The 25836-nt window shown below is 36.6% G+C and overlaps 1 protein-coding gene across 2 annotated transcripts in view; it reads right to left on the bottom strand.

Moving 5' to 3' along the window:
• The window catches only part of LOC113092586 (ATPase family AAA domain-containing protein 2B-like), a 77580-nt gene that overhangs the window by 35431 nt on the left and 16313 nt on the right, over positions 1-25836 (bottom strand). For both annotated transcript variants that reach the window (XM_026258233.1, XM_026258234.1), the window contains exons 17-24: positions 25205-25349; positions 24286-24472; positions 23908-24093; positions 16187-16322; positions 12144-12337; positions 11118-11277; positions 7689-7811; positions 5587-5706 (exon numbers count right to left, since the gene is read on the bottom strand). In XM_026258233.1, coding sequence (XP_026114018.1) covers positions 5587-5706; positions 7689-7811; positions 11118-11277; positions 12144-12337; positions 16187-16322; positions 23908-24093; positions 24286-24472; positions 25205-25349 — 1251 coding nt within the window. The remainder of the gene's footprint in view (positions 1-5586; positions 5707-7688; positions 7812-11117; positions 11278-12143; positions 12338-16186; positions 16323-23907; positions 24094-24285; positions 24473-25204; positions 25350-25836) is intronic.

The following is a 25836-nucleotide window of genomic DNA, read 5'->3' as shown; positions in this document are numbered from 1 at the left end:
ATATCTCTGTGTTGTTAACTTAGCTATCAGCGCGTAAGCACATCAAGTAAACAACATGCGATGTTGTCATCAAACTGCACTTTCCACATGTACAGCTTAAAAAAATAAAAAGAAGACGACAAAGTGGAACTTTTCCAAAACCGCTAGGCAAATACATGTTTTTCCGGGAAAAATCAGTACAGACTATCTTTCTCTTATGAATATAATAAAACTAAAGACTTTTTGGAGTTATGAAGGATGCAGTACTACTCTATAGGTACTCAAGATTAACAGGATATTGAGTGAAAACGAGCATTTCACCCCCCCCTTTAAGTAATATATACCTTTAAAATTAATATATCTTAAATATAAAGTATTTAATGCACTATTTAATACAGGATGCACAGAACATCAGTAAACAGAGTGCATTATCAGACACCCTGAATGAATTTGAGCTTTTAAAAAGTTATATTGTATTTCCAAAATATAAATCATCTGAAAAGTAAATGGGAGAGTGAGACATCTGGATAAGTTAAAGACCAACTAAAAGCAATGCAGTATAACTTTTATATCTGCTCTGACTCTGAACTTTAAAAATTACTCCCTGCCAGTATCAAATGTTCAGTATGTTCAACAGCTTTTACACTTCTCACTGAGCCATTGCCAAGCTAAAAAAACAAAAAAACAAAAAAACAAAAAAAAACACACACTTTTTCAAACCCATCTGTTTGAATAGACACCAAAGTCCAGATTGTGTAGTTCAGGGTATGGTTGCAAAAGGGAAAAGCAACAAGACAGAAAAAAGGAAGAGGTTGGGGGTGCTGTCTTGTTTTTGAGCAACACATATAATCATGACAAGTACAACACTTAAGGCTTTGAAAAAGTTCCACACAAGGGCAAACTTCTGACTAGGACACAATACCTCAACAAATAGCAGGACATCCAAGTGCTAAAACACATTTTCATCTTCTCCGGCTCAGAAGAGCATCTGGTGGACTGCGGTCACCCCTTTCTAAATGTGTTTTCCATGTGTGTGAGTCTTACCCCAAACAAACTGAGAAAACGTCTCCTAATTATAAGCAAACTCACTGGGCAGAAGCTACAGACAAATGAGCCAAATGTCAATATGGATAGGTTATGTGACAACCTTCTTACCCTTAAAAATCATTACAATTCATAATGTTCAAGGAATATAAGACTCCGAATACATCAAACATGGTGGGCCAACCACAATATGTTTTGTATGGGGAATTACTTGCTATTTCTAAAACAGAAAAAAAAAAAATGTAAATGCATTAATAATTTTGTGTTATATTAATGAATATTATATAATATATAACCATAAATTATATGTACAGTGGTTAATTAAAGAAATGTGTTGGATCGCCACTTGAGGTTCAAAGTCAAATCTGGGTCCAGAACCAAAGCCAGTTGAAAGCCACTGATTTAGAGCAAGGGCAATAGTTCACAACCTTCAGCATCAGATAACAGTGAGGATAAGCAGGAAAGCGAGCAGCTCTGGATGGCCTCGGGGATTAAATATCCCTTCTGCAATCCTATAAAAGACCTTGATGACAGAACTGCTTAGTTTTGCCATCTCCATGGGTTGGTGCCGGGTGGCTGACTCATCATCAGGACAATAGCGGACCACAGCACAAACACGTCCCTCTTTGTTCTTGTCTGAGATCTTCATTGTTGGTACAAGACTGCTGAGGCTTCTGTATCTGATGGTTCATTTGTCATCTCTCCTGTCATATTGCTTTGGGTATTAGCATTTATGTCTACAAACTGAATTATTTTCAAGGTGCTGTGTATGTAGGATTGACACAGAGTGGTTGAACTAGGTGTTGCAGTCCAAATTCAATATATTGGAGGGTTTTTTTTCATCCAGCCCCTCCTCCTCAGATACACAGGTTGCCAGATTGATGACACCAACAGGAACGAGTGCACTTGACAATTAATTAAATTAAATTAGCTGTGTTTTCCGCCAGCTGGCAACCAGGGGTGTCTAAATACAATTGAGTAAACAGGCAGAGGGCCTTTCATAAACCAAAACGGAGACTACATTCCGGCCCAGAACGCACATTTTCAAAGGAGAATAACTGACTGTAGCATTGTTTTTTTTCTTTAAGATAAACAAGTATGTTTCTTAAATATCTGCAAACATATTATGGTATTTTTATACTTCAGTAGAGTCCAAAACTTGCATACAGCAGCTTTAAATAAAGAACATAACATGATAAATGGTTTGACACCAGAACACAGTAATACCACAAGGTGTTATCTCGCAAAGTCGGTTAAGAAAATTCCAGGTCATACAGAATTTCACACCAATTAATCAATCAATCTGTTTATCTATCCATAATATACTTATACTCCAAAAATATTACTTAAAAGTTCTCCCAAAATTGTTGGAAAAATTATCTTCACAAGTTCACAAAACCAGACTGAATGAATGAAATGTTGTTTGTGGGGATGAGGATTATTAGAGACAAAAATGCATAAAGTTTAATGACTTTAAATTGACAGGATTTTTCAAGTATATTTACCCCATAAATTCTATATTACAATGCAATAATATCTATATTTAAACTGTAAATTATTAATTCATGGTCAAGTATGAATGGTAATATTGGTTTGATTTTAATAAAAGAAAAACAAACTGTGTTACAGTATTTTGAGTAATTAAATTTAAATTTAATCAGAATCGCCACAGAAAAAGAAAAAAAAAAGTCTGATTCAAGGACAAAATGTACCAATTGCAAAGCATAAGATTTGAATAGTCCGAATTTAAGAAGAACTTGCAGCACAATATACACATGCTGTGCTACACATGCTACACAGTCAACTGAACCCAGAATCAGTAGATACCATTAAGCCTGATAAAAGGAGAACAACACTACTAATGGCTTCTTTGACTGCATCAAAGAAAAAAAGAAACACTTGGGGGATAAGGCTAATTTAAGGAAGTTTTTCTTTAAATTATAAGTTTGTTGTTGGGCAAATCAGATGGAAGATAGATGAAATGCTTAACAAGCTCTTAGGAGCTGAAAGCTTGAGTTTTGTGCTCCCTCACCTCCGGTTCTCAAGCAAGAAATATAACACATTCAGACAGGAGCATGCCCATCTCATCCGGAGGTGTTTATTGCACCTAACAGCCACCTTCTCATCTCTCAAGGATGTAATCATTCTTTGTGTTTCTTTTCCCTTGAGCTGTTATACTGTACGGTTCTATCTGTCAGATAATGGGGGAGACATACAGCATCTTGTGGCAGGATGAGGAAGTGCAGGACACAAATTCGAGAATTAGAGGACAGTTTGGTGCTCCAACACTTTAGAACAGTGTTAAATGTTTACACAACATTATGATTCATTTCATGATCCAGACATCTAATGATATCGTAACATCAAATCCCAGTTGATTCCTGAATAAAAGATTACCACCCAAAACACAATACAATCTAAAAATGAACAACCCAAGGCTGGTCAAAATACCCATCAGATCCACTGTATTTGAGATAGTTGCTAATTAATCTCATAGTGCATGTGGAAGCATCCCACAACTGCCATCCGATGACTTATCTAATGGGTCCACACTTGCAGAGCAAGAATAAACTTGCTTATCACACCGGGGTGGTAATGCTGGCTCTGAGCAAATCACAGCATTACAGCTCAATCTGGCAACATAGACGAATGATAGATTTAAACAAGCCACTCCTCCACAACAACCTCTTTTGAGGCCCAGCTAAAAGCCTTTCTGAAGCATGTTTAAATAGAAAAAATTACATTTTTCTATTTAAATATGTTTTAAACATTTTTTTTTTATGAATGTGATGAAACACATTCCCAACTGCTGCATGGATCTACCAGAGTTTTTCGCCAAAGAGTAGATGCAGATAGTACTTTCTGACCCTTGTGGCCCCCGAGCCTTCCCAGCATCCCTCTCCATCCACTGGGTGGCCACAGGAGAGGACTGACCTGGCTGGTGCTGCAGTCAAAGGGAAGGCGGTGAGGGGGTGCAACCAGAGGCATTGCTCTGATGTTGGGAGTCAATCAACTTACTCTTGTGCATATCAATAGAAGAGCGACTACAGGACTTTGGAAAGCCCCAAAGCACTATGAGATGTGTTATTAGCCTATTTTCACCAAGCACAAAACTATGGTAAAAAAATTCAAACATAAAAAGGATAATTAATTTCCTTGATTTTCCACAACCTTCCAGAAGTTCTATAGAGACCGCACTCACAAAAAGTAATTTCTAATCAAAGAAATTGTTTCTAACAGAATGTACAAAGTACAAAAATGCATTTACAACAGAAATTTGTTTCAATGTTTAATGATCTTTTGACTTTTCCATCCCTGGATGTCACACTTTGGCAGGTTTTTCAGAAACCACAGTCACCTTGTATTGTGTTATGGGGGTTTGCTTACTTACCAAATTCTAATTTAAAGCATTTTGTTCCACGTCTGAGTGATTCTAAATCCAATCACTTGAGAAAGTAATAGTTAAAGAAACACTGGTTGGATGGCAGCAAATCTCGTTAAACAACAAGCTTTTGTGCTGTGTGTCCAGAACAGAGTTCCAGACAGAATCAAAACTGTTAGAATCAAGAACTTATAAAAGCCACAGTGTTAACAAACAAGCTGCATTAAGGTAATAAAGAATATCTATTATATTTGACATTGAAGCACGAGAACTGGAGAGAGGTTTTGTTTTCAGGTATGCATTTTTTTTCTGGAAGACTGATGAGTTTTTACATTGCACTCACAAAAATGACTCATCTGTAAGCTAATTCATTAGGAGTTCAATGAACAATGAGACAAACCTTTCAGCTAGGGGTGAGCGGTATGACATGGCAAAAATAGAAAATAGCACAGTAATTGCATATTACAGTTTTTTTTTTTTTTTTTTTTTTTAAGAAATTCAGCTTCATAAAGCGTGAAATAATAAAATTATATTTTTTATATATTAAAATAATACACAATACTGTATTACTAATGTATTACTCTTTACATATATTATAATAGTCTTATTTTTGTATAAATAAATAAAATAAATAAATGTTTCCCCTCACAATACTGTATTGATAATCTAATATCAATCTAATGTGGGTGGAAGGGAAAGTAATATCTAGGGCTGGGCGATATATTGAATATAAATGATAATATCAGATTCATTTTAACGACGATGTAAAATTTGAAATTATAGTGAATATAGAATATTTCAAATTCAAGCATACAGTACCAAAAGAATGCGCCAAACGTCCAAAAGAGAGAACATGTTAGGATTGCTCTAAACTCCTCTACTACACAAACTGTCATGAGTGCGGTTGGGTTGGGGCACAGTGACCCTTATTCACGCTCTGAATGAGGTGAAAGACCGGCAGCAGTTGACCGAGAAGCTGTTTCACAATCACACCGTCCCTCATGAAAACACTTTCATGGGCAGAGTGGTTAGCAGAAGTGTCGGACCTCCCAAGGCTCGTTTCGAAGTCAAAGTACAGCTTGTTCGATCACCTGGAAAAAGTCTAGTCTAAAAGCTGCCGCACAGAGTGCAGAGACCTTAACAATCACTGTTGTTGGCTGTTGTGTTCTGCATGTACTCACTGCTGCAGTGCTTGTCCACCATGTCACCCTGAGAACTGCTTAATCCCACTTCCTCTCCCACGGGCTTCCTGGTAGCCGCGGCGCTTGGTGGGACGGGCAGCTGCGGTGTGGTCTGAGAGGCTGGAAGAACAAGAAAACATAAGTTAGACCCAGAATGAAGAGGAAAAAAAAAGGGAGGTAATGATGCACCCTGAGCCGGCTGAAAATCACTGAAAAAAATTGACAATTAAAGTCAGTTGAGATAATAAACAGATTAGATTAATTTTACTTTTTGCAAAAGATGATGTCTTTGTAGTATTACACTATTTTTCCTCAGACAGTATAAATGGCTCTTTATATATGAAAATATATGTCTGCCTTCAGAGGAGATTTTAGAAGATGGTCGCTCACAAGGGGATCATCATCATGTTCCAAGAAATCATATTCTCGCCTAGCAGATGCAAAAAAGAATAAAATCCCATAGACTAACATAGAATGAGTTCAAGCTGGGATCAGAAAATCAAAGACTTGATAGTGGGCTTTAAGACACTGTTGAGAACCCATTAAATCAGGTTTTGTGGCTTTCAGACCAATTCTGTTAGCTTCAAGAGTAATCTATATGCAAGTACTTGAAAAAATAAAGACAAAATTCACTCTCTGGGAAAATTGAATGAAAATGTTGATGACACATCCTGTTTGTTCATTTTGTACAATAAAATACACACTAGATTGATAATGCCCAGCCCCGTTGAAACCACCTAAGTTTAACTAGCAATATTTAGCAGTAAAGCATGCTCATGGCTTTTTTTTTTATATAAATAATAAAATGAAAGAAAATTAAAAAATAAAAAGGTACAAGTCCAATTTCAATATCCTGTTTTAATAAGAAATATATCAACACACACAAAAAAAATTCCTCATTAAGGAATTTCATGGTGGTCTTTAATTCATATGCAGCCATGCTTCAAAGTTACACACCACAATACCGATAGCCATAACTTCTCCACTGCACCACATAAAATATTCAGCAGCACTTCTCTAGAGCAGGTCATTTTTTACCCCACCGTATTCGTTCGACTGAACCAGCGCAAAATGAAAAGGAACCGAGGGGTGGCCCAGAAGAGGGCCGTGCGAGATTTGCGTTACAGCAGACACAAAATGATCGAACTCCAGGAATCTGAAGTAAATCATTCTGAGAGAAAAGCCCCCTGCTGATTAAAGGGTGGTGGAGGTGCTGGGTGCAAAGACCCTCGTAATAGCCTTTAATGTGAATTCTCTTTTTTTCTTTTCTTTTTTAAAACATTATGTGCCTTTGAGGATTAGACCCCTAATACTAATGTTAGTGCTGATGGGTGTTAAACAAGGTGCCGGCATGCATGCTAAAATCTAGGGCTAAATCCCTATTTGCATACTATTCTAAATGATACCAATACGTCCCTTAAGGATTTCTAAATTCATTATTTATATACACATTTCTTTATTTGCATAAATATAATACATTCTAGAAATAAATAATAATAATGTACATTAATACTTTCAAAAAGAGAAAAGCATTTATTATATACATTTATATTGATTTATATACATATAGGCCATATAGAAAGAATATACAATTCAATTTTATTTTAATTAAACGTTAATTTTAAAATAAAAACTGCATAAAAAATGCATTTCTTTATATAATAACTTATTCATAATAAAAATATATGTTCTAATATATCATTATAATAGATCATTTGTGTAGTTATTGTAATGAATACATTTTCTAAATGGTTTATTAAAATACAATGCAGCTGTAGGTGATGATATCAAACAAGCCTACACTGTCGTGTCCATCCAAACATTTGGTTAGATATGTGTACTGATACTGTTGCGGTGTATGATATGACTTGTTCCCTATAAAGTGACTGCCACATAGAGAACTACATAGGGAATAAGGAGAGATTTTGAAACAAAACTATGTCTTCTATTCTAAATAAACCTTAAGTGGTGTAAAATGAGAGTATTAAAAAAGGTAAGTAACTGCAAGCTTTGGGCAAGAGGATTGGTTTGTAATGCGGTGCACAACATCAGTCTAGCTCAAAGAAACCCTGGGCTAAGGACAGCCTGAAGTGTTGTGTCACCTCTCTTCCTGCGGGACTCCTTGATCTCCTCGCACATGCGGTCAAACTCAGGGTCCAGTTCAGAGGCGATCATGGCGTGTGCAGTATCCTTCATACTGCAGGCCCTGTGGCGGATGATTTTATCTGTGAGGAAGCACAACAGAAGATAGTAAGCAAGGGCAGAGTCAATTAAAAAAGAGCCATGCTCTTGAAGACTGACAGTAAGGTTTCTGAGTATTAGGGCTGCACAATTAATGAAAAAATAAAAAATAAAAATAAAGATCACCATTAGAGCCACTGCAATTAGCTAAATGTGCAATTAGCTAAACATGAGTGGACTCAAACACACCCATTATAAATCAACAAGGTGTAGACGCTGCGTAAATAAGCTCTATAATTTACTCAAAATTTGAATAGCAGTTGATTTAATATCAATTCTATTAATAGAAATTAATAATTGTAATTGCATAATCAAGGGAAATAAAATCATTTTTTTGTCGACACAATCCTGAAGTCCTGCTGGATATGGACAAACTATTAAATAAAAATAATAGTTAATCCTAAAATATTTATGATGTCATACACACCTAAAGCAACATATATGCAATACAAATAATAAATTATTTTCAATGAGAGTTGATGCTTTCCGACAACATAAGAGGCCATGTCTTTTTTCAGAAATGCAACAAAGTTTAAAAGAGTTTAACTTTACACAAACGTCTAAATGCATTGCTGCGACCACCAATAGAAATGAATGTATAAAATGTACATGAATGGCAAGACGGTGACGTTAATGTTCCAGTGAACAATTTCAAACAAACACATAAAAAATTAATTAAAAAGAGGCACAACAAATCAAAATAAATACAATTAGGTGCTGCAAATCAAGCAAACGCTCAATGTAATAAATTAAGATTCCCTCGAGAAACTTAAGCATCTGCTTTTTTATTTGAATATCTGAAAAACACCTCTGGCGTTGAAGCGCTCCACAGGCAGTCAATCACAGCGTCTGTTTACAAAAACAGGGATTACTGTGCTCTCAAAACTCTGAGAAATACCATTTGTATTCTATCCTTAGTTTCTCTCCCTCTATTGTTAAATCAAGCAGCATTTAAACACGAAGGGAGGAAAAATGTGTGTGTGTGTGTGAGAGTGAGTAAGAAGAGAGAGCGTGTTACTTGGGTAGTCCTCATTACTCCAGGACAGGCTGGAGGTCAGGATCTGGCAAAGTTTGCCTCTTAATTGGAAGATGGGCCTAATTAAGCCATCTAGAGCGAGTGAGAGGACACTCTTTACTGCAGTCAAGGATATAATGGCAGGCTGAAAGGAAGAGAGTGTAAATCCACTTATTTTGACTTTCAAAGCCCTACCCAAATATCTCAGGCTGCTGGTGCCAAAACGGACAATTGAACAAATGGACCAGTGAGAAATTAAATCAGTGGTGCTCAGTCCAGGCCCTTGTGATCTATGTTCACACTGCATTTGGCTATGTTTGGATTAGAATACCAATTTTCTACTTATTGGAGTCCTGCACAGTATATACCGCACATTATGAACCATCTAAAATACATTCACAGCGTTTTACTATATTCTCAGAAATATACAGTTCCCCAGCAAAGTAAATACTTTTAGTATGAACTATGTGAATTGACTGTTGTGAACTGAATCGAAGCAGCTGGTTAGAACAGGGCTGGAAGGAAACTCTGCAGGGAGGCTGATATCCAGGGGTACGGTTCGGAGGCTCGGAATTAAATTATTTGAATAAGAACCACCTTAAAAGTTGCATACTAAGATGTGATTTGAAAACTTCAGCTGGGTTACGATTTCAAACTGCACATTTTCTAGGACCAGTGCAAGACTCTCATGAATGAAGGGAGATCTCCGTACTCTATTTGGATCCACACTGCATTTCAAGGACAGAAGTGAAGCTCGCCAAAAAATTAAAAATAAAAACCCAACACAACAGCGAACGAACACAATTATTACCTATATAACGAGGGAAAGGACACCTTAGATTTTAAGTGCAACTTTCATGCTTCACTTGTAAGAGTAATGCTTAACAAATGGAATTTTGACAGCTACTGAATCCCATATTCCCTTGCTCTAAATGGACCAGAAGCCTCTTTCTGTTTCCTTATTAAAGTAGCTAATTGCGTTTTGTCTCATTCCTTCAGTGGCTCCTCTGTGGACGCTGCATTTAAACAAATGACCAATGTTCTCCCAGCAAATGGGCTACTATGATTTATTCATAGGCACCGGCTGCATTTAGCCAACAACCTTCACTGGCTGACCAATTAATCCAGACGACTGGGAGTAAAGTCCTGACATAAAAATGAGAAGTAGACAGCTAGCAGACTTCCAATAATATATGGTTGTATTATCTCATTTCATTCACAAAAAATCTATGACAATCACATGACCGTTTGAGAAGGTCTTTAATATGAATATGCTCCTCTTGTTTTAAATAACACATGCGGTCACATTTGGCTCATACAGGATACACCTTTCATATCCGACATGCTCGGTCTCATTAGATGATGTTTAACATGTTATGAGGGTCTTAAGAGGCAAAATTAAAGGAGCTAATAAATATCGCACATTAACTTTCAAGCTTTTGGTTGAAAACCCAGCGTCAACTTACATAATTCACCTTAGAATTCCAGGCACAGGTTTCCATGGCTCATTTCATTCTGGTTTAGTTTATATTCAGTCTACTATGTACATACATGGCACATCCATAAACACCAATCAATATCTGGCATAATTTTCTACACTGCAAGTGTCCCAACCGACTGACCATATGTCCAGGGAATAGCGAAAACTCCATTAAAGCGATGAATGGGTTTTATGGAGACTGCTCATTATAGTGCCATTTTTTCCTCTGTGGAGAGATCAGAGACAATGATTTCTTGTGCCTCTCGAATGAGGAAAGGTCACTGGGTTAATATCTAGCTGCGTTTATTGTTCTCAAATTCTCATATCTTTCAGTGAAGGACTGACAAGTCTGTCCGATTAATCACTGATTTAATCTCCTCCACTCTTTAAGTACAGCAGTTGCTGCTGCTGCTATTTTTTGGGTTGGTATCACTGTTTCCGAAACTTTAAACCAAGTACAACAGATGTGCATGGATCTACTAGTTCTTTAACAACTTTAACAACTGGTTAACTAGTAAATTTCTCCTGTACACCTGTATAATTTATTATACATTTTGTGGATCATTTCTAAAAATGTCTCCAATAAAGCTAACTTTTTTTTTTTCAAGCTAAAAGGCCAACATAAATAAAAAGGTAACATCACATCACCTTAATAATCCGCTTAACTCCACTGCACCATTGTTTACCAAAAAAAAAGAATGACTTCTTGTTGCTGCATACTGCTGTTTGTGTGTGAATACCCCATAACAAGTGATGTTCTTTTATTTATCCAGCTGCTTTATATTGTGTATTTACCTCCCGGGTCCTTGTCTGGATTGTACTCTAACGCATTGCTGCAAATGAGGTCAATGTCCACTAGGAAATCCTTGGCGGCCAAGTATTTGTGAGTGTCGATCTTCATCATAATGGTGGACAGGTCCATAGGCTGTTTGATAACCTCGAGGTAGTCTGAAACCTATATCAGAGAAAAAAAAAAACACATTTCACTAAAAAAACCTAATATGACAATATTTTTAGTAAAACCTCAAAAACAATATTTTTAGTAATATTAAATGTATAATCATGTGATAATGTGACAATATTTGACAATAATACTGTTTTACTCTAATACTGTGAAACTTACACTGAGCTTTATATATTTTTATTTATTTTTTTTAAATCGTGATTAATCACATGATCTTCACACGATTAAATGCGATTAGCCGCATTGCTAATAATAAAAAAATGCATTAACACGCAATAAAATAATTGTCAGCGTTAAGCAGTTAATGTGAAAATAAAGAGTTAACTTGCCCAGCCCTTAAATAAATAAATATAAATAAATAAACAAATAAATACTAAATCAGTCATTACTGTATTGTGAGGTATATGAATTATACAATATTATTCTAAATTACATAAATATATCCCTTTATTCAAACCAGTAATGAAAATTTAGGAGAAATTGTCTAAGGCATTTTGCCAATTTTGCAATATATGCATGTTCTTGATTTGTCATACAGAGGCTTTGCTTGACCCTGTAACAAACTCAAAAAGCTTTAGGAGACCAAGGTGAAAATGTGTTGCACTCTGTATTCACAGACACACTGTCCTCCTTGTTTGCTTCTTGTATTGATGAACTTTTTAATTGCCTTCTCAAATTTCCTGACTCAAGTAACGATCCAGCCCGCAAGCGGTTTTATAATGACAATCATTTGATTTCTTTGGTCTGGGGTTACTAATAAACCATAGGTGCCGCTAATTGTTACATGGTAATATTGAATAGAACACAGACTCTACAGGCATTAATCACACAGCTGCTGATGTGCAGTAACAGCCCACCTCCTCAATGTCCACGGGTTTGCTGAAGATCTGGAAGCGTTTGTCAGTGGCGAGCCGTTTCGTGACGTCCCTGAGAAAGAGGCGGAGCTCGCGCAAGGTGTTCTCCTCCTGCTCCTCCAGTCTCCGCTGCTCCTCTGCCGAGAGCTGCCGAGGGTGGGGGTCTTCAGCGAGGGTCAGCACCTCCAGAGCGCACACTGAAAACACAAACACAGACACCAACCCTCAGTACAGCTTAACTACAATCATGAGGAAATCGTGAAGAGTCTGACAGTTCTGATTTATAGATTGATTGATTTTTTTGTACTTCTAAGGAGTAAGTAATGAATCACTCTGTCTTTTTATAGCCAATAAACATCTTTATTTTGAATATTTTTCTAATATTCATGCATTTCCTCTAGGAAAAAAACCCCCCACAATAATAAAGATCAATATTTAACTAAATGTAGGGCTGCTCCCTAGTAGTCGACTAAACTTTAATTGACAAGAGACTTGGTCGAGCAAAAGTGGTGGTGGGTCCGTGGTGGCCAGACCATTAACAGATGGATTCTGTGGCAATACAGTACATTCAAACGCTTGCCTATCATTCATCTTCATCAAATATATTTTATAATCTGAAATATGTGAGTAATAGCAGCTTTAAATGGCTGCTCAATCTAATGTTAAATTAGAAAAATGTGCGCTGTTTAAGTGTCTGAGCGGAGTGGAAAGCTGAAAGGTAGCGTGCTCAATGCATGAAATACTCCGTCATAGATACTTCGAATCTGTAAAGCCTCTATGTTTATTTGTGTGCACTCAAATAACAAAACATTACGCTTTTGTTAAATAATGAAAGCAAACAGGATACACTTTCTGCCATCTTAAGCCTGGTTCACATGGGACGATTCTAAAATTGTTGGCCGATTTTCCAAACCTGAGAGACCCCACACACGGTGGTAAAAAAAATCACGGGTCTAACAGTTATGGTCGTACAGTGTGTGGTGTGCAGCCACACGGCAAAATCAACACATCACACACGAACCGATTTGACTCCCGAGCATTCCCAGGTCAGACGGGAAATCTCGCAAAATCCCTCGAGATCAAACGTGACTTCAGAGTAAACAATAATGGCGGACGATGAGGATGCATTGGCCATAGTCTGTGCTTTGTTTTTAATGAAAAAAAAAACATAAGAAAAACTAGAAAAGGCGATGGTCAAAGAGGTGGAGACAACGCGAGCATGGACTATACTTGCTACATCATGATATGAAGGTAATATTCTTTACACGAAACGTACAAACATTCACGGTGTTGCCACAGGTCGACGAGTTGGTCCTCCATCTCCGACGTCCATCGGACTTTCTGGTGCGGCCATGCCGCCGGCTGTTTTGATTTTGTTTCCCAGTGTAGCAGTCGATTCTGTTCCCCTCGGAATGTCTGTTTCCCTTTACGCAAACATACTACAATTCTTGCGTAGTTGCCGAGGTACTATACGCACGATCAGAACTAGCGTGCGCAAGAAGCGTGACTGGATGTACGGCAAGTCAAATAGTTAAAAATACCTTCCTAAATCTTAAACTTGAAAATACATTTAAGACGAGAGGTTTTTTAACTTGAAATGAAAAAACATAAGACAAAAATAACGGAACAACTGCAAGATGAATAATATATATATATATATATATATATATATATATAACAGCTTTTATTTGGAATATAAATCTTTTGTAACATTATAAATGTTTTTTGATCAATTTAATGCAAATGTTTAAAAATGTTACAACATTAAAAACATTAAAAATGTTACTGACCCTAAACTTTTGACCAGTAGTGTATTATACATTATGCAGGAAACATCGGAATATGATTGTTGCAATGTCAAAAGAATGCAAACATTCAGGAACCATTAACAGAACATCACGAAAATCATATTTCAGTATTTTGTCCAGAAACCCAACCGGTTTTTGATCTTTAAACCTAAGTGTAATAATTGTAATACTAAGTGCAATAGATGAAGTCCTGAACAAATGGTCCGAAACAGCTGGAAGAGTCAGATGACACTGAAACTGTGCCAGAGCAGCTAGAGGAATTATAAACACTCAGTGTTATATATGGATTAAGTCGAGAAATGCTTTTCACCACAGCGTGCGCCCCAAAGTATTATTGATTTCTGAAGAGCTCCAACAAACAACCGGACAGCTGTGGTAATTCAGAGCTGCATCTATACAATGAACCAAAAACAGACTGCCAGAAATAACCAAACACAACAAGCGCTAATGTGGCACTGCCTTGTAAGAAAATATTGCTACAGAAAAAAAACCTTCTCAGTAAACAGGCTGTGGACCTCGTGCTAATCCAGAGATCTGGGCAGAGTGCCTGGCAGTTGTTGAGCCACAAGCCTCAGCAATTTACTTTGTGGCAGCAGCTAGCGAACAGTTATGCTAAGTGTGAGCGTAATTATAGCTAATGGTTAAGACCCGGTGTTTAATAGAGCCCCTTTCTCCCACCACAGATGCTATGCTGCCAAAAGAAGCAGGGTTTGTGCTTTATTCAGAGCAGCCCCTGGTCGGCCCACAGGAGGACCCCTGCTCTGCATCAATGGGTCATGATGCTTGCATTCCCCCTTGAAAGCCATTCTCTGCTATAATGTCTCCAGCTGTGAGGGAGTCGATGAGCATAACAATCGACCACAAGGAGAAGATATCCAAAACATCAGGAACACCCAGGAGACCCAATTTATGCATAAGCAGAAGTACCAATTCTGGAAGAGCAGCAGCGGTGGTGGAAGTGATTGCAATGACAGCAAAAGTAGTTATCGACACCCAAAAATGAGCATAAAAGATAATACTACGAAAAGAGCATTTCTGCCCTTACAATGTAGTATTATTTTATCATTATGTTCACTATAATATAAATATTTTAAATTAGCTTTTAATTTTATATTTTCAGTGTTTATTTTAGTGATTTTGTTTTATAATGTGTGTATTTCTATTTAGCTTTGTTTTAGTAATTTTAGTACTTCAACTTAAACTTAGTTTTTCATCTAATATTAACATTATGTTTTAATGCAGCTTAATGTCAACTAACGAAGATGATTTTTAATAGTTGTAGTTTTTAGGATTATTTCAGGTCTACACCTCTTTCACATGACGAAGTCTATTACCGTAAGTTAGTTTCAAGCGCGTGCACATTTAGAGTGCATTCTTTCACTTGAGGTGTTTAAAGGCTTTTCGATCCTACGGAGCCATCAACAGCTAATTATTTGGATGCATGTAAACTTAGGTAATAAACCTGTACATATAATTTTGTATTGGACTCTACTGACTTTCATTCTTCACAATATCTTTTGTTTTCCACGGAAGGAAGAAAATCTTACATGATTGGAATGAGATTAAGCGAAGTAAATGATTTTTCATTTTTGGGTGGAATATATCTTTAAGAATCTGAACAGGAAGTGAGGAAAAGTGTGGGGAACGTGAAAGTCATAATGGTAATAAATGCTATCAGCATCCGGTCTGACTATACTGTCTGACACTCTAGACTGACTTAAGGTAGAGACATAAGGCACTTTATACGTCTTTTGCATATTAATGGCCTCATTAGTGCCCAAGCACAAAGAGTGTGCAGCCTTTATCGTTCTTCTTTTTCTTTCTGAGAGTCTATGGTAGTCACTGGAATCGTCTGGATGAAAAATCTGATGATTTTATTGTAACTTTCCCATAATTTAAGTTGCAAATCTCTGGTCTGGTCTCTGTGAATTCCTTCTATATACTGAGTCATACAGAATACAAGGCATGTGAAACAAAAATAAAAAATATCATCATCATGCCATGAGGGTATCTGACCATATTTACTGTGCAGCTTAGATTTCAGCACGGTGCAATGAACAACGTTCACGGTGCTTGGCCCGGATAATTGCTGCCTGCAGCTGCATTTACTCTTCACAGATTGAAAAAGTTGGTAAAGAAGTTTAAATAACTAAAAGTTAACGCTTCAAAAACCGTGTTCTGCCTCTAGCCAGGACCAGATAAATCTATACTTCTGCATTAACCACAATAAACACTTACCTGTTCTCCTTTTGCAGGGTGGCGCCTTGGCTGCCTGCACCAAAATTAGGTCTGAAAAAAATTTCCTACGTTCTTCTTCTCCCGGCATGCTTAAACAAACCACCTCCCCATACGAATGGCTGAAGATGCATTTTAGCTGTAAAAAAAGAACACAAACAAAATACCCTTTTAGAAACAAAAACAGCATCTTGTAATTTAGTCTGCAAACTGCATAAAACTATATATATATGCTTTTCAACAACAAAACAAATCACCCAATAACTGATTCTTGGTCTTGAAACTATTCAAGTTTTTCATATGCTATATGAAAGTTCATTCATGTATACACCTCTCTCTCTCTCATATATATATATATATATATATATATATATATATATATATATATATATATATATATATATATATATATATATATATATATCACACACACACACACAAACACACACGAGAGAGAGAGAGAGAGATTTTACGGCTGGTTAACGATAAAATAAGGGGTATAACTTCTTAATCAGCCAATGATTTGCTCTAAATTTAGGGGTAGTTAGTGATCAGTGTTAAAATCTAGGACCAATAAAACATGGTGATCCAGGCACATGTCCTCCTTGACAAAATCATGGCCACCATCAGCCAGCCAATTAGAACAGCGGGATAACAACAGGCTTTAACGAACAGTGATTTGAAGGAACATAATGAAAGGACAGAAGAAATGTGACGATGCACGCATCTTTCTCAACAGCAGAAGAATTGTGCATGAAGAAAAAACCTGGAGATAATGGCCAGTGTCTGGTGAACATGGTCACAGGTGTCACTGAAGAGAGTGTTTTAATGAGCAGTTTCATACTGCTACATTCAACTCTAATTTCACATGGTAAAGTGTGCAGTGCCAGTCCAATTACTGAAGACCGAGAGTTTTTTTTTTTTATATATATATATGGGCATAGATACATTTTTTTAATCTAGATTAATCTCACTGGTGACTGTGGAGGCCAGATCATCTGGTGCAGCATCCCATCACTCTCCTTCTTGGTCAAATAGCCCTTGATGCCTTCAGTGTGACTACAATTTTCATAGTGATGAAAATCAAGAAAACTCTTTGAATGAGACGGTTTGTCCAAACTTTTTGTCTGTACTGTATATGTGTGTGAATCACCAGTTAAAAAAGTCATGTAAGTTTCTTCAAAGACTGCAGCAATTAGGACAAATGAATCCAGGTAAAAGCTAATGACTCCTAAATGTCTGAAAGCTCTCATATCCAAGTGCAAACTGAACCACTTTAAGAAGTTCGCAAGGCTCCTCCTTGAGGTGAGATGAAGAGAAGCAGAGCAAGTAGTCTACAAAAGACCCAGGTAGTGATTTTATGATTTTGTCTCAGAGATGATAGATAGAAGCGGTGTAGACAAATGAAGATTCTGAGAGGAGGAGAACCAAGAACAACTCGCCAGAGAACAAGACATCCTGAGGAAATGTGGAAATCCAAAACCCATTTCTTGTCATTTGCTGTATTTCTCTTATTGACACCTGCATCATCTTTACTTCAAATGAACAACAAGCAGATAACAAACTGATAAATAATAGAGTTGGGAATTGCAATCCGAATTTAAAAGTCAACATCAAAGGACAAATGCAATGAAATGTACTTTCATAATGGGGGAAAAAAATAAGAGGTAAAAATTTATATAAAATCCATATAAATGCCATAAATACATTTTTTAAAGGTATTTTAAACCATTTGTTGTCCGTTTTGGAGGATCTTTGGAGAAAATGCTGTCATTATTTACTCATCCTCATGTAATATGCAAAACTGTGGCTTTCTTTCTTCCGTGCAAGAGATAGAAGATTTGTTTTTTTAAATGTCTGTCTATACAATGAAAGCCAATAGGATGCAACATAATTTGGGCCTCAACATTCCCCAAAATATCTTCTTTTGTGTTGTGAAGACGAAAGTCATAAATTTTTTAAATGAACTTGAATTTTTGGATAGATTTCCCCTTTCAAAATCACAGGATTCACACTTTGGGGAAATCAACACACCATCTGGTTACATATACTGTGCTCTGAAACCCATTGTTTCCCAAAGGTTTGAATCAAGAAATTGATTATAGTTTATTTTGATAAAAGTACTTCTCTATATGGATATTTATGCTAAGATTGTGTCTTTGATCTTTTTTTCACAATTAATCTGAAGCTTGTTTCATTGAGCCTTTATATCTTTTATTTAAAGTTTGATCCATTAAACCTGTATTTAACTCTTTTTTTCTTTCTCTAATCTCGTTAGGAAATTACCTTTTTCAATCAGTACAATTAGTGGAGTTGCACACCTGTTGGTTATTATCATACTGCATTTAACTACGTGAGATTGTTACTTTTGTTAATTGATGAAGGCCTTGGAGGGCATGTATTATTAATAAAGCTTGGTTGTGCACCTCTTTTTACATTTGTTACGTATACGGTGCAAAATTCAAAAAAAAAATTTTTTAATAAATATTTACAGTTAAAATACCTCAAAAGTATGCTTGGAACAAGATATTTGTATTTTACAAGTGAAAAAAAAATCTGCCAGCTCAATTAGATTAAATACACTTATTGATACATTCTCTAACACTGTATCTTAACATCCATCAGTGTTGCAACTTATGTAAATCTTGATTTTTAGACATTTTAACTGGAAAATTTGACAAAAACATTTGTAATTTAATCTGTCATGTTAAGTTGGAATATTAGAGAGTTTATAAGTAAACAACAACAACAAAAAAACTTTTAAAGTCAATTATTATTATTTTTTTAACTATATATAGTTTAGAAATGACCATTGCCCATATTGACTAAGATTAAACCACTAAAACTCAAAATTACACAGTCAGAAAAAATGCAGACCCTGAAGGTGTTAGAGTGAACTAACAAGTGCACACTGAGGTGTAACCTTACACTGCTGGAGCTGACTGCTGGCACCCCTCCCACAAGCACTGGCATGAGCCAAAACTCTTCCCGCACCCGAGCACAGGGGCACGTACCTCCTTCCTGTGATCTATACCACCTGCCACCACTACAGATGCTGTTTACAGACAGAACTGGCATCTGGCTCTACATCTTTCTCTTTAAGAAATGTGAGGGAACGGATGAGTCGAGAGATTTTTAGTGGTTATTTTGTTCCCATTTCTTTTAATTTATCGGAGGCCTCACCCCTGACGTGCAGTGCCGCAGAGAGGACAGCTGTCTCGCTGAAAGTGCCAGAAGCCCAAGGCCAGTGCAAACTGTTCTCGAGCTTCTACTTTGCATATTTGGGTTGCACTTAATGCAGATAAGCTCTGGGCTAATGGACCTTTTTAAATTTTTAACCAAAGTAGGTTCAATATCTTCCCACTTATGGCCTACTTGAGGTGTATGGAACGAGAAATTGTTACTAAGGAATGCCTTTTTATATATATATATATATATATATATATATATATATATATATATTACAACCACATCTGACAGCATTCTGATTATATGTACAATTAATAGAAGTATAATTAATATGAGAAAGGAAGAAGAGAATGAATGAGGCACTTTCTTGTTTTCAAAAAAAGCATGCCAAAAATCTTGTTTCAAAGAACTGGTCCAACTGACTTGCGAAACTATCTGGTCTGAATCAAAATAAAGTTGCTGAATCTGAAAACAAAATTGCTGGGAAAAAAAAGGCTTTATGTTTGAAAATGAAGAAATTATAATTAGTACTGAAATTTCACTATGCACTTTAATTTATTTATTATTAAATACTAGTTCAAAGTGAAATTTTACAATTGCAATATTCATTATTTTGTTTAATATTAAAAAAAAATATTTAATCGTAATAACATTAATGATATAGTCATGGTCACAAAATTAGACAAATCACAAAATTGTCACCAGCTTTACAGACTAACAAATCTGGAGCAAAATTGACCATAAAACTCACAAATCCTTTTTTATTATTATTACCTTTAGTAGTGTAAAAGCTCTAATTACAGGCCAAGATCCATACAAGTTTGCTTGCTTCTTTAGAATAAGATGGCACATATGCTCACCTAATTTTGTGAGAAAAATCTCCATGCATTTGTTTTGATTTCTGCATGTCTCTCTCTATCTCCCTCTCAGACAGGCTGCGTGAGCCTCATCTGGCACAACATGGATAGATCATCAATCTCCATTTACACTGAATGCAATAAAATCAGAACCATTTTCATGTGGAAATATTTGGTGGCCAAGTTTCAGTGCTTCCCTAGTTATTTTAGTTTAAATCAGGCTTCGTTTCTGGTCGGCAAGTGAAATTCTCTCTCACTTGCCCCTTTAAAAAAAATCTACTTGTCCCAGACAAGCATTAATCAAGTGTTTAATCAATCATAAATCATTATGGCCCTACAATGTATTACGAACTAATTGCAAACTTTGTGACCCACAGTGAAACATTTCCATGCCAATGACATGTTTACATGCAGATGTGAGCGTACGCGTGACGTCAAAACGAACTGGTCATTAGTCTGATTAGGGGTGCACGTTATATATCGGCATTATATAATTATAATTGGCTAATTCCAATCCCTGGCCAGTCAGATGGTGTATCTATACAAAATATCATCAGTGATTTAATTAAAAACTTTGTGTTCTGTTCTGTGTTTTAACATGTCTAATTATTTGAAAATCTTAAAGTAGCCTTATGTTTTTTTTTCCAGAAATTCTGCATTGTGTATTTACATTTTTCTGGTTATCAAATGAAGGCTTAAAACATTTATCTTTTAATAATTTATCTTTTAATTATTGAAAATTAAGCAAACTTAATTTTTTGGCAAAGAAGGGGGATTCACTATTAAAATTCAAACATGGAAGAAATGTTGTGTGATTATTCCTTTTCATTACAGTAGTAGGCTATGTATGTTCTACTGAAAAATAGTAATAGACACAATGTCTTAACTCTTCTAATCAAACCAGACTTTTATTTTGACGGGATGCCATGAATACATTTACAGTTCTGTGTATGTGATGTGACGCTATTTTTACTCAAATCAAATTGTCAAATGCTCATGAAATAACTCTCAGATCATTGCCAGATGCTGAAATCACCGCGAGTGTCACACGTGCTTCAGTATGTGTATGCGTGTGTAGAATCGTAAATGAAACCACGCATCTGCACCACTCATTAACAGAGACATCTAGAACATGCAGGATTCATATTTAAATGACTTTTCCGGCTTAATATTTACAGATACTAGTCCATATCGTGATTTAAGTGTAATGAACTACTTTTGATCAATTAATTCAAAATTTTACTAATTCTATGACATTGCGCATTAAACTGTGAATTGCATTTTTGGGACTAGATTCCGCAATTCCGACCGTGTTTTCCACCTCGCAGAAATTATAGCTACCTGCTGACATCAGTGAAGTCCAAACACTTCCTGATCCTTCACAGCACCCCTTTCTGAATTCCACACACAAACGCTCCATCTCCGGATCTCAGAGGCCCTGGATTCAAGTGTTCATGAGTGGGAGAGGCCGGGATGGTTTATTCTAAGGGAGAATCTGACAGTAGGAGCTCTTGTGGGAAGCTCCAGTATTGATCGCGGCTTTAACACAGGACCCCCTGCCCACATGAAGAGACGTCTCTCACACCAAGGTAAGGGTGGTACGATTCAGAGCGAGGATGGTATGATTCCACTGATGGGGCCTTGGGGTACATTTCAAAGTGGGAACAAGCTTTGTGGATTCAAACAGACCATTCTCTGAATTTGCCTACTTCACCATTCAAAGCCACTTCATATGTTCTATGGTTGTCAAAACTTGGTTGAAGTCAACATTAAATGACATTCGCAAATCATTTTACTTCCTCACTACAACATATTTCTGACTCAAACAAGAACAAAAATAAACTGTAATGCAGGTCGTGACTTAATAGTATCCATCAGAAATGGATTGTATCATGAAAAGATGGGTCTTCTGTACCACAATGGAGTCAGAAGATGATTGTGGAGGAATACTGCTCTATTGAGACTTCACAGGACACACTTTAGGGGAGCTGTTCAACCAGGATTTGCAAGAGATGATTAAAAAGCTTTAGGGCTATTTGCTTACATAGGACAGTGTTGGTTAAAATTAACCAATAAGCCGCATAGCCGAGATGAAATCAGCAAAAAAGGAAGGTACCGATTTAAAACATATCTGGCCAATAATGATAACCTAATCATTATTTGTACATAATGAATTATAGTTATGGCATATAACCAACTCATTTCACATATGAATTTAGAAAGCAAAGCATGAAAAATTGGAAATTCATTTGCTAATGATTACATTTAACAGTGTTATTAAATTAATTTTTTTTGTTTGTTTTTTTTAAGATCAACTAAGATTATTAAGTGAGTGTGATATGATGGCAAAGGTGATCTAAAAATGTAAAAATAGGGGGAAACGTACTCTTAAAGATCCAATATTGGTCAGTATATCCAATGCTGATTTAAAAAAAAAAAATAAATATTAACATACATACATACATATAAACTAATCCCTATAAACATTTCCCCCTTTTCAGCAAAAATCAACCTACAAATGACTATATTATTTAATCTATATTAAATTTGTGTCAGCACACTATCCTGGGATTTAACATCTCATACGCACTTCAGGAACTTTGAAACTTCTCAAGTCAAAACACACTATAAAAATACCAAAAAAAAAGTCAAGCAACTCAAACCTAACCTGCTGAAATATCCGGTGACTGCAGATTCATAATCCAAACACTGTCATATAGGTGGAATTTCAACATCAAGACACCACAGGGGTCTTCAAAAGGGTCATTCACCATTGAAAGTCGAGGCAAATTTTCAAAGCACATGAGAAAACAAAAAACAAGTGTGACAGCAGACGAGGATTATTTATGTGGTGCTGGGTTCTATCAATTAAACATGTGTCTTTCCTCAGAGGAATGAGCCAGGCTTTAATGAATACACCTTGCAAGAGAAGAGCGAGCGAGAGACGGGCCTGTCAATAACATTAATGCTTTTATTCTAAACACTCTCGTGCCCTCCTGGTGGGCATCAGTCTCTTCAGTGGGCGCTATGATCAAGGGCTTCGCCACCAGCCAATCACTAGTTGCCCAGCGACTCATCCTGGGATGCATGGGGTGCACAGCATGAGCTGCTGGAGGCGCTTGATGCTGGATTGGGAGGTGAAACCACAGAGCTGCCACAGTGACTCCCCGTCAGCATAATTAAGAGAGAGAGGTTGTTTTTTTTTTTCAGAGTGCATTACTTATCTCTTCCTTCCACCCTCTCGCACCCTCTTTTATTTGAAAGACTTCTCCCACATGCTCTTCCTGCAATGTCTTTGAGAATTGATTTTAATGCCCCTGGTGCACTTAGAAAAGGACTAGAAAAAAAAATAAAATAGAAAGGAATGACGGGTACAGGCCAGCCTTTGAAAAAAAGATGAGAACAGGAGTACAAAAAGTCAAGAAGAAAATGAAAAGAAAAAAGGTTGAGCTTTGGCCTAGAGCATGGTATGCAAATCAGGCTCATGTTATTACTCTATCTATCTATCTATCTATCTATATGTACTTTAAAAAACAAAACCTAATAACTATATTTTTTATTAATAAAATTCAATAATTATTTACACAACTTAAAAAAAAAAAAAGACACCCTTAGAAAATAAACTTGTCCACAACAAGATGCAAAAAGCATTTATGGTTAGGGGGACAGATTGGTCACCTCGTCAGGAAGCTGCTGGTAGATGGTTTCTGCTGTGGCGAGGATGAGGAGCGGTGTGAATGAAGGTACATCCTGCAGGAGTGTGAGGAAGCTGCTCTTGACCGTCTCACTGATGGCTTCCCACCAGTCACTGATGTGAGGCATATAGATGATGCTGGGCACACAGCGCCGAGCCTCACGAAACACCTGCACACAGACACACACATACCCAAAGTTACAACTGAACATTCACTCTTATGTAAAAGAAATATATAAGGTGGATAGGGTGCGCTGACTACTATCATCACACATCTTAAGCACAACAATAGTACTACAAGCCCACAGCACCATGCACTGGACGTGTGAAGTCTTCAAAAGTGATGGTGCGTTTCAGCTTGCCTGAGCGCAGGACTCCTCTGGGGTTTTGGCACTGACGGAGTATAGCGTGGGTAGGTCGAGGCGGTGCACAGTAAACTTCTCCAGGTGGTGCAGCACAGCAGGGGCCAGGTGTGTGCTCTGCCCCGCACCCTGGGGTCCCGTCAGCAGCAGCCGTGGCCGGTAAGAGGTGGGCTGCTGGTAGGCAGAACTGAAACAAATATAAAAGCTCACTATCTATCCATCTAAGTGAGTTAGGAACATTCAAATCAACCCTTGCATTCATGAAGCACAGAAACGTGGTTTACAAATTTCAGAAACAGCCTCAGTTTCTCATTAAGAAAGTTGCTTGACAAGAGGAATGAAGCTACCATGCCCAAATAAAATAATGAAGAGAAATAAAGAAGGTAATTGATAAAGTTGGCAGCTTTTTAGGGAGGACAAATTTTCATGCATTTGACATTTATACTGTATATTAATATATTGAGATGTTTGCAAGTGGTTCATCTTATTTAAGTGTGAGGAGCTGCAAGTATTGATGATCACAAGCTCATGCCATAAAACACTGCTTCACTGAACCATGAAGAACAAATCAATGCAAACGCAATTGAAGTAGGTCTGCTGAGGAACACAAGCCGTGTCCATGCCGCCTGTCCGTCCTGAAGCTTTCCAACAGATGGCAGCAAAACACAGTGTCTGACTATCATTTAAACCCCTTCAAGACTTTTAAATCTAATAGGTTTTGTTTATTATTTTGTATTGCCATATCAGCATAGATGGCTATACTCATATAAAAAAAAATATATTTGTTACATTATAATTAAAAACTTAAAGGTGTAATATTATAATTGAAACATAATAAATGAGGGTTCTCCCAGTGTACTTATTAATTAAAGTGTCCTGAGGATTAAAGCGGAGTTCTGGATGAACTCAAGTGACTCACGTGGTAAAGTGGAGAAAGGGTTTATGGGTCGTGCAGGAAGTTGCTTTATTCGATGATCCTGACTGAGTTTCATAAATGGAAGGAGCACCAAGATATTCCTCATCCTCGCTGTTCAAGTCTTCTACCAACAGATGATTGTCAGTGTCTGAAATCAGAGAAACAACTTACATTTCTGTGATTTAAATTGAAACAGTATCCAGCAGGAAAAGTATATGATCTATTCGAGATTTAAAAGGCAAGGGCATAAAAAGGCATGTTCTGGCAAATGAAGAAGAATCCTAAAAAAAATTTTTTATTATTTATTTTTATTTTATTAAAAGAGGCAATGAAAATTTAAAACTTTAAAGATTAAAAAGTTTAAAAATATCCCACTAATTAAAAAATATCTACCATTTATAAAATAAGTGTAATATTATTCACCAACAAAATGAATGAACTCAGTAAAGGAAAACTAAAATCTCACTAGTTGTCAATCCATCTTTAACGTATTAAGTTTCTCTTAAAACAAACATTCTAAATAATTTGGAATAACATTTGGAATAATTACAGTAGAAAAAACTTTGATGATGAGTCGCATGACTTATTAGAAAGAAAAGAATCATTAAAAATGCTGGTAAAATTATTTTCCCAGA

Source organism: Carassius auratus, unplaced genomic scaffold (assembly GCF_003368295.1).
Source record: "Carassius auratus strain Wakin unplaced genomic scaffold, ASM336829v1 scaf_tig00214657, whole genome shotgun sequence".
In the NCBI taxonomy this organism is placed as follows: domain Eukaryota; kingdom Metazoa; phylum Chordata; class Actinopteri; order Cypriniformes; family Cyprinidae; genus Carassius; species Carassius auratus.
This window is presented reverse-complemented; position numbering and strand designations above follow the sequence as displayed.